Source organism: Apium graveolens, chromosome 2 (genome assembly GCF_009905375.1).
Source record: "Apium graveolens cultivar Ventura chromosome 2, ASM990537v1, whole genome shotgun sequence".
NCBI lineage: Eukaryota > Viridiplantae > Streptophyta > Magnoliopsida > Apiales > Apiaceae > Apium > Apium graveolens.
Window position 1 is genome coordinate 279,638,917 of NC_133648.1, and position 10,718 is coordinate 279,649,634.

At 33.2% G+C, this 10,718-nt stretch overlaps 1 protein-coding gene across 1 annotated transcript; it reads right to left on the reverse strand.

Moving 5' to 3' along the window:
• Positions 1–244: 244 nt before the first annotated feature.
• On the reverse strand, positions 245–6,966 carry LOC141708528 (ribosome-recycling factor, chloroplastic). Its single transcript, XM_074512194.1, has 11 exons — positions 6,761–6,966; positions 6,458–6,587; positions 6,301–6,370; positions 6,074–6,169; positions 4,865–4,962; positions 3,220–3,331; positions 2,351–2,392; positions 1,237–1,293; positions 1,115–1,165; positions 888–944; positions 245–481 (listed from the first exon to the last, which is right to left on the reverse strand). The coding sequence occupies exons 1-11, from the start codon at positions 6,843–6,845 to the stop codon at positions 464–466; spliced, it is 816 nt and encodes a 271-aa protein (XP_074368295.1). The 5' UTR covers positions 6,846–6,966; the 3' UTR covers positions 245–463.
• Between the last annotated feature and the right edge of the window lie 3,752 nt (positions 6,967–10,718).

Sequence of the window (10,718 nt, forward strand, 5' to 3'; positions counted from 1 at the left end):
TTAAAAAATATATATGTAATATTATAAAATGTCCGCATATGGCAGGAGTTTTAGGCTAGTATAGATAATACTTTCATTAAACCAAATATTTACAACCCCGCATTAAGCTTGGTGGTATCACTCTTTGGGCAAGAAAACAAAGTAAGCCCTTCTCTTTCCACAAATAATTGTTCTACTATTCCATAGGCAAATGGGGATATCCGAGTAATACATTTCTTTTTTGTTAATCGGTGCCCAGTCATAATTAAAGGTAAATAGTTATGTAATATTTGAAGGGGAATAGATAACTGTTCTCATTGTGTTCAATCAAATATACATTCTCCAACCAAAAAAAAACTAGCAGGAAAAATCAACATGGCAAGTAACTGCAAACAAAAGACTTGTGCTAGAAGTATGATCCAAAAGTAACTTGTTGATGACTATTTTAATGCAAAGGTATCACTCATTTACAACTTCAAAGATGCTACACTGTCATCAATTCCTGGAAACCACAAGCAAAAGTGAAATGCAGTTCATTATAAATACATGGTTAACTGTTCAAGGATGCATTAGTTCCGTAGACGGTCTTGATGATTTTCAGTTATATCATATGTGATCAAGCTTTTAAAGAAGGTAGGATATCCAACTCACTCATTGCATTATACTAGTCTCATGATTCTCAATTATTTTGTGTTAATGTTTTAATTATCAGCTGAAATTATTTTTGCTGAACCTATACATCTTTTTATTGGTGGATCTATCATCGCTATTGGACCTTAGAAGAATAATGAAGCCATCTGAAATGCCTTAGTCACAACTCACAATATTAACAAAAGAAATAAGCTGGTTTTAATCTAAGGCATAGAGTGCAAACTCCAGAGGTTATCTTCTACAGAAAAAACAAATACCTTCTCTTTCTGCTTGAAAATGGAGTCAACTTTCTTTATATATTCATCAATCACTTTCTGTAGATAATCAAATATAACATCAGAACACAAAAACCCAAAAAGTCTTGCTTGAGAAACAAGTTGAAGGAAACTGAAGTAACAGATCCCTTAAATATTAAATTTTTAATTGCGATAAAATATTTAATTGATAAGCTGCAATTGCACGTACTGTTTTCAAGTTTTATTACCTGTAAATCACTTGACAAGTCCTTTACATTATCTTCTGAGAGCTTTTTCTCCTAAATATACAGTAAAAAAACATGAGAGAGATTATTAGAGGAAAAAAGGTGAAAGGGGATGAGGTTTAAACCTTTTCAAGTTTATCGTAAGATTTAATGGCATCTCTCCGTATATTCCTTAGTGCCACCTAAATAAGTCAAACACAGGAGCTTGAGCTCATTAAAAGCATGTATAACTTAACAAGACAGACGTAGCAGTGCAAAATTGAACAATGTCCAACATTTAACAGCAAACTCCACCCATATCAGTTCCGAGGCACTTCCTGGTATATCTAATTAATGAAAAATAAATACTTAAAATAACAAATAATAAAGTACGTAGAGTAAATATTAACAATAGACATACTAATTACTTGGCATGATGCTCTGTCCGAAGTTAAAAACGTAACAGATTATCGGTTATGTCCAACTAACAGATTACAATCTATCTTTGTCCCAGATGGAAGACCCATGAATCTGCAATTTTCTCTAGTCTTCTTGTACTAATGAACAATGACAGTAACCGAAAAGGTACATACATCCATGCACCCAAACAGCTTACAATCTAGCCTTAGGCAGCATGAACTGAAACTGAGTAAAGCATATTGACTCTCAAATGAAAAATTGTAATATTTCCAACAGCTCAACATAAAGTATTTTTAAATTACATTGAAGAGCCTTAAATGTAGCCCCTCTTCCCTTGGTAACAAGAGATTAGAGGTTTGAGCCTCAGTAGAGAGGCATGGTGCAGGGACCCCACATAAGCCACTTGAATTGAACATGTATTCCACAAGGAATTCCAAGGGCAGGATTGAGATAAACAAATAGTATCAAGGGCATAATGAGAATTTACTAAGGAGTGAGGAAAGTAAAGTATTATTTATATAGGGTGAACAGAGAGAGGAGGGTTTTTATGTTGAGTATTGCATTGTGTCTTGCAGGAGAGTCCAATCCTCTCGAATGGTTGGCTAGGCTCAATTGTTGTTCTTCAGCTTTAGTTCATCAACTGTAGTCATATCTTATTTCTATTTATTAATACACAGACCTGCCTGAGCTTAATTAGTATTACTTGTTCTACTTGATTGTCTTTAAAGACTTATTCTCCAGCACATGGGTGTGTTGATAAATTTTCAGAAATTGGCCACTATAAAGAAGAAGGTTATGAACATTCGAACAAGTCGAACCACCTACGATATAACAATATACCTTGCCTTCCTCCGCCTGTTTTGCAACAATTTTTAATAACTCCTACAGAAAAACAAGAAAAACCCAATTAAATCAATAACTTTACAGCAATGCATATAGATACTTGTATAGCGAATAATGCCACTTAGATATAGTAGCGCACATCTTAGGAAATTAGTTACTATTTCATGAGACATTCAGTTTAATAAGATAACGAACAGGATACCAAGTCCGAATCAGCATTATTCAAGGCGAGAAGCAAGACAAAGTGACAAGTGGGATAGCCTCGCTCCGCATAGCTTCTCGATTATTCGTCGCTTTTAAAAACAGTAATCTCGCCGTGATCTTAGATTCAGCATAAAACTTTAAATTGTTTCAGCATCAAAAAATGATATTCAAAAAGGAGGGATGTGTAGTATTAGACCAGAAAAAGAATGCTTAAGGTATGATTGGAAAATTACCGTTGTGTCGAAAGACAAAGAGCTTAAATTATTAAACTAATGAAATATATATGTAAAACAAAAGTCAAAAGGAATGAGAAATTTATATGTTGAATATCATTTAGTACAATGTTATAATGTTATAAGAAAATTTTATGTGTGGAATTACGATGTATGGGTACATATACACTAAACAAGGAATCTCCATTTCTTTATCCCTAAAATAAACACTATTTTCTTAATAAATGTCTCACTTTCACACAAAGACCATAATGTGCACTCATACATTCAGACGTAGAGAGGGAGTGAAGAAAATTTCAGGTACCACGAGCCTTAGATAAATAGCATGCTCTAACTAGCTAACGATTTAAATTTAGAAAAGAGTGCAGAAACTTTAGCTTCGCCACAAACAAATGGTACTCTCATAAGAAAAAGCTATAAGTGCAATACCTTTCTTCGATCAGCTGTGAGTTGAGGAATAGACAACCGTATCACATCTCCGTCATTGTTTGGAGTTATACCAAGATCAGAGTTGACAATCGCCTTCTCAATGGCCTTTAAGCTGGAAGGAGTTAAGACTTAGGTCTACAAACGTAATTAATTTCCCACACAGTGTATAAGGCAAGGACATAACTTAACCATAATAGGAACAAAAAAGTTGTCAACTTAATAGATGATTAAGCATGTTCCTCTATCTTATCAGAAGTTAACATTCTTACAATGGCAGTCCTTAATTAACAAGATAATGGATACAATTAATGGTTGGGCTGCTAAGCTTCTGTCTTATGCTGGAAGAGTGCAGTTGATAAAATCTGTTATTTCTGGGATTAAAGCTTACTGGAGCCAAAATTTTCTTATTCCTAAGAAAGTTATAAAGGTTATACAATCTGCTTGTTGAACTTTCTTGTGGACTGGTAAAGCAGAATTATCAAAAAAAACATTGGTAGCATGGGATAGAGTATGTTTGCCTAAAACTGCACGTGGTTTGAGTATTATTGTTCTCCATGCATTGAATAAGGCTGCAATTATGAAATTATATTGGAATCTGGCAAATAAAAAAGACGTTATGTGGATCAAATGGGTTCATACCTGCTATATAAAGAGTAAAGATATTAGCAAGATAAGAATTCCAAAGCAGACTTCCTTGATTGTTAAAAAAAATATTAGTAGTAGGGAACATTTTTGTGCAGATGGACATTCAGGGAGATAAATTCACCATTTGTAAAGGTTGTAGAAGTATAAGGGGTGATATTGAAGGTGGAATGGAAAAAGTTGTTATGTAGCAATAATGCACCTCCCAAATGCATCTTCATAATGTGGTTAACTGTTCCTGGGAGACTTTCTACAGCAGATAACATCAGGAAAATTGGAATTGACTGTGAAGTCAAATGTGGATTGTGCAATAATAAAGATGAGACTATAGAACACTTGTTTTTTGAATGTAGGTTTGCTGGGAAAATATGGAAAGCTGTGCTTGATTGGCTGAACATAAAGAGGCCTGTACAAGGTTGGAAAGATGAAGTCAGGTTGTTGGTACAAGCTAAAACTAATAGTAAAGCTCATTTATTATACAGGATGGTTGCAACAATTGCTGTATATATGGTGGGGAAAGAGAGAAATACAAGAAAATTCACAAAGATTGTGCGACAAGAAAGTGAGATTGTTAGGCAGATTCTTACTACTATTTATGCTAGTTGCATAAAAGTTAAGAAACTGACCCATCTGTTAGATTGTAGTTGTTGAGATGTAACCTCTAGTAAGGTGTGGGATTCAAGTTGTATGTTCTTATTGTTTTGGTTTATATAATTTCTATTTACCAAAAAAAGAAGAATGCTCACTAGTTTCTTTCAAATTTCAATCCAATGGCTATAGGAAAGGCAGACAACAGTCAGCAGTACGCTAAACCTCATACATGTAACGAACTTTACAATGCATTTTCACTAGCACTGTACCTACACATACGCTGTTCTGTGATAGACATAGTTTCAGCAAACATATGAATGCAAAACCAGCAAAAGTTACAGTCACTAATATTCTCAAAACTCAATAATGCATGCATTCACTGTTTAATAAAAAAAAATTTTGCCCGATCTACCTGGATTTGTCATAAGGATTCACCAGGAGAGAACTTGAATCAGGAGTACTGATTTGAGCTATGCTTTTCAAGCTGGTAGGGGTCCCATAGTAATCTACCTATATGCATAGACGAAAAGGGATAACAATGATCAATCAAATAAATGTAGATACCAAGAAATAATGCAGGAAAAACTATAAGACATCCATTTGTCAGGCTGGCATAGCTAAAACCAGTTACATTAGTGGCTGACTGTTCGGAGTTCAGTAATGTGTATATTTATATTTACATAAAAGGAGAACTACGCATATAACACACACACACATGTTAAGAAAAGAGTTACACAAAAAAAAAATATCACAACACACAATTGGAAGCAGACGGAAGTGACGACACTATAAATAGAATCAAACAGAGAGAATGGGAATCAGTGCCATGATGGGAACTGGAGTCATAGCATATATACTATCATCAGCATTAGGCAAAACTATTTAAAGTTGTACTGCTGTGGACGTAGGAAATATTTTGGACCGATTATGAATCTCTACAGTTAGATTATGGTGGTTTTAAAAAACAAACATTGTACCTAATTTACAGCTTAACACAAAACATGCTAAGTTGATTTTTCATAATCTTTGACATCTAACTATACTATAATAACCGAAATGGGGTATAATTTGTAGTTTAGTTAACCCTCATTTTGGTTAATCATTTTCATCACGACCGTCGGATCTTCTTTTTAAATAATCAAAGTCGTTAGATTCAAATACTAAAAAACCACACTCCACAAATCCCGTCAACAACAAACATTTATATTATTATTTATAAAAATACATATAAGTTCTCAGGTTCGAATCTTACTAACAACAAACATTTATATTATTATTTATAAATAAGATCTCATCAATCATAAACTATTTATACTATTTAAGTTTAACTTGAAATTATACACAATAAAATTATAATTATATAATTATTATTTAGTATTTAATTATCTATATATAATTTTAATAAAATTATATAAAACAAAAATAAAAATATATAAATATTAACCAAGACCCGTGCATCGCACGGGCGGTAAGCTAGTATACTATAAACAGAAACAAATTAAATCAACATGCTGCAAGAAGGATATAAATATCAACTGCAACTCATATACTATCTGCTTCCTATTGTGGCAAGTGTCACATAACCAAGGTATAACATGATATCTTGTAAATGCATTCGTACCTTGATCTTATCCAGCATATCTGGATTTGAACGTCCGGTCCTAATAGAGCTAAAACTTGCTTTGACATTTTCAATAGTCTTTTCCATTCTTTCTTTCTGAGTAGTAACCAGTAAGGTAAATTAGACAATAAATTTGCACAATTCTAAATTTCTAAATATGATAAAATTCCACAGAAACCGAGTTTCACACAAATAAGAATAACACTAGACTTAGCTAATAGACTTACAACATTTTTCTCAATCAAAGATTTTTCAGCTTCAATCTCTTCCATAGTTGCACACTTCAGGGTCCCCATTCTAAAATACAAACAAACAAAACCTTACGAAAAAGTCGACGCAACATCTACAATTAACAAGTACCAAAATTCCCATCACTTGACTTGCCTCCTTTGTGACAAAACCATAGTTTTTAGGGTAAATTTTCCGGTGCCTGCTTGAATTCTCACATAATTGGCAGCAGCAGCCCAAGATTTCACACACCCAGATGTCAAATTGCATTTCACACAATTGGGTCCTTTATATATAGAAAATTAAGTAACACATTAACTGGGTCAGTAGCAAAGTCACTAAAAATGTCTGCTTTACACTTTAATAAGTTCAATACACAAAACAGCAAGTATATAAACTCTAATAAAAATTGTTCATTTAAATGTTTCATATTTTAAGGAAATGTTAGAAAGATTGTACCTGTGGGTCTGGGAGAGAGTGAGACAGGCTTAAGGTTAGATAGTTGGTAAAGTGCAGCACTTGAAGAGGAGATTGAAATCGCCATTGTGTATATATGTATGTATATCAATGATGGTGTATATTAAGTACTTATGTTTTTAGATAATGGGGGAAGGTGTTATGTTAGAATTGGCCATTGGACAAACTGAAAATCATCTTTCTGCTTTTGTGGATAAGAACATGTTAAAACACCATCTTGTTTTTACAATTTGTGAATTTTACACGATGTTTCAAGTTTTTTTTCTAATAAAAAAATAGCAAATTTGTCAAATGTTTTAACATCAAATTTGTTGGATTACTTTTTAAATTTTTTATAATAGTTACTAAATTTTTCATAATTACAACCTTTTAAAAATAAATTTTTATAAGCAATTTGAGGGTTTTGGTCACTGTTTTAAAAGACGGAAATCGAAGGGGAACCTTTCCCTAATTAATCAGATAATTGGTAATTAGTTAGATTGATTAATCAAAAATATTTAATTTAATAAATAATTAATATATATATATTAATATTGTTGTAATATTGTTGCAAAAAGGATATTACAACTCCCTCCTTGCAACAATATTGTTGTAATATATATATATATATATATATATATATTCATATTTGATATTTAAGTGATTTATAAATAAGGTAAAGTATTGATACTAGTTGCAAAAATAAGTCATAATTTTTTGTGGGCATATGTTGGGTTTGTGGGATACCCAAGTTGGTCCCATTTGCACCATTAGACTTCGACTTATTTCGGTTTTGGAATCGGAATTTGACCCAGTTTTTGAAAAAAGACTCGGGATTTGAACCGGGGGTCATACATGGTAATATAACCGACTCTTAAAAGTTTGATTCGTCAAGTTGTCGTAGGTAGAGATATGAAGGTTGGTGGTATTATCTCACAATGGACAGAGATCTGAAGATGAGGACACGAAGCCAACCCGTATTATCTCACAATATCTAGAGAGGAACGAATTGGGTCATATTGGCTAATCGTTTAGGCCTGACGGGGACGTTAGCAGTTTAAGTGGGAAGTTTGTAACTCCCGAGTCCCACATCGAGCGAATTTGATACTTTTGTTCCGTTCATAAGCCAAAGTAATATTAATATTTGCACCAACAAATCATGATTTTTTGGGACCTGTGGGGGGCTTGTGCACTACCCAAGTTGACTGCATTTTGGCCAATAAGCTTCGGCTTATTTTGATCAAACTTTAAAAAAAACGTACATTGACCCGATTTTAGACTAATCGTGGGGCTCACCCGGACTCCGATTAATCAGCTCATTAATAGGTTATTCGGCCGATTTTTTTATAACAACAATCCTGGTTCACAAATAAGATAGTTAGTTTCTCGATCGTTTGATAGACTATGTAAATGTCAAAATTATAATTATTTTTTCATTTCCAATTTTATACTTTTTCGCATATTGATGAGACTTATATGTCATTTTTTGACAAAACGTGCTTAATTATAAAAACTGCAATATCAACTTTATAATTTTCGAGAAGTTGCCAAAAAATAACAGTTTTTGTAAGTTCAAATTCTAAAATACTAGGTTCAAAATCAAAGTAATATAATAATAATTTTTTCAATACACTTCAACAAGTTTTTAAGTCTCGTATCAATGAGAGTCAACCTTCAACTGTAACTAGCCTCTACGAAAAATAGATGGGTCTACTATTTTCTTCACCAATTAAGTATGTTTCCTTCTCATAAATCCATGTTCGCCTTCCTTTCTCTCATCTAATCACCGTAATTTTCATTTTTCATTCAATAATCATCATTCTTTTGTGAGGGTTGTTGATGGATCCAATTTTTTAGATATTTTGTTTATTTTCCATTTTGGAGCGGTTAATCTTTTTTATTTTTTTCTCTTTGAGAACGAATCAATTGATGTTTTGGGGGATCTGGAAAGCCCGCACTGAGGCTGGAATGACAGTGAAACGCAAAAACCCGCATTTTATGACGAAAGATTGTTCATATTATGAGGTTATTAGTTTCTCCAATTTCAGTTGGTGCAACTGAAAGTTTCGAACATTGAGACTACAAGCAATATTAATTGTGTGAAGGTCAATTGTGATTGTCGGTTTCAATAGTGGTGTATGTTACATTTCTTAGGAAGCAATTTAATCTTATTTAGTTCAGAGAATATTTTTATTCTATATATTAAGCGATTTGAAAATAAAATGGTTATTTGTCTGGCTCATTTATTTGTTTCTCAACTAGGCTGTATTGCCAGATCGAGGATTTGTCCCATCTGTGTCTGGTCTTTTCAATAAAATGCATATTATATTCGTCAAAAAAATAACCAAGCAATACCAATTTTTTTGTTAACAAATATATACATACACAAGTATAACCACAACAATGCCCTCAAGTTCAAAATATTCAAGACAATGTTAAATCTTTTGATTTTCTTTTGTGTTATTATGTATTTAGTAAATGTTGGGAATAATTAAACTATACGCGAAACAATGGGCAGTTATATAATCAAACTAGCAAGAACATACAATAAACTAATAAAGAAACAAAACACGAAGGCGTAAACAACAAGATACAATTAGTAACTAAATCGACAAAGAGAGGATATAATCACTTAGATCCAACAGAAGCTTTAACAAATTATGAAAGAACCAATAACAATTGAGTCGCCTAACCTTCGAGAAGTCTAGACTACTTTTGAAGAGATTATTACCCCACTTACGCTGGGTTGGGTTGTAGTAATATCGTTTTCAGCATAAAACAACATATAGTACTTCGTCCACATATACGTAGCACTCAACAACAACATGTACCTCAGTTCGCACAGAAAACCTATGCCATAATCTGTGTGTATGTAGAAGAGAAAAAGAGAGAAAAGTAGCAGTTAGGGTTTTCACAAGTTATGTGTTCTCTGTATATATTTTCCACACGTTAAGTTCTGTATATAAACAAAACAAAAACGTAACTGAAAATAATCCATCAATTAAAATAAATATTTTTGCTTAAATTGTATTTAATAGAATAAATCAGAATTAGAATCGTAACAATCGGAATCATAGTTTGTAAAACTCTGATCAGCCTCGGGTATATCAGCATTTAATCCAGGCAGACAGCAAATGTTGATATCTACATTAAATACACTTCGAGGGATTTTCTCTCAGGTATATTGGGTTCTCGTTGTTGATGAATCATGATGTGTTATCAGTCTCATCCTCAACCTCGACTTAAGGACTACAGCATGCTTAAGCCCCTTAGTCAGTGGATCAACTATATTATCCTAACTTCCTGTGAACTCAATAGAAATAATCCTATCGACACAAGACCTCTTATAGACTTCAGTTTATCTTGGATGCGTCTCTTTATTTTAGCATTATACTTCACACTTCTTATCTTGTTGATATTTGTACGACTATCACAATAAACATAAATGGTAGATAGCGGTTTGCTTACTACAGATAGCACTGACATAAATCCATGTAACCATTCAGCCTCCGTCCCCGTGACAACAAGTGCACATAACTCTACCTCAAAAGTATACCGAGTAATCAAAGTCTGTCTAGAAGACTTCCAGGATAATGCTCCACCCACAAGGGCAAACACATATCCAAACACTCCATTGGAACTGGATTTCTTAGCTATCCAACTTGCATCACTGTACCCCTCAAGTACCCCTGGAAATATCCGATAATGCAAGCCAAGGGGAATAGTTCCCTTGAGATATCTAAGAACTCTATCAAGTGCCTCCCAATAAGTCTTGTTTGGAAAACTTGTATATCTAGCTAACTTTGACACATAATAAGAAATATCTGGTATAGTCACATTAGCAAGATATTGCAAACTTCCAATAATCTGAGAATACATCAACTGAGACACAAGAACTCCTGAAATATTCTTGACAAGAGCAACTTTTAAATCATATGGTGTACTAGCGATTCTACAATTT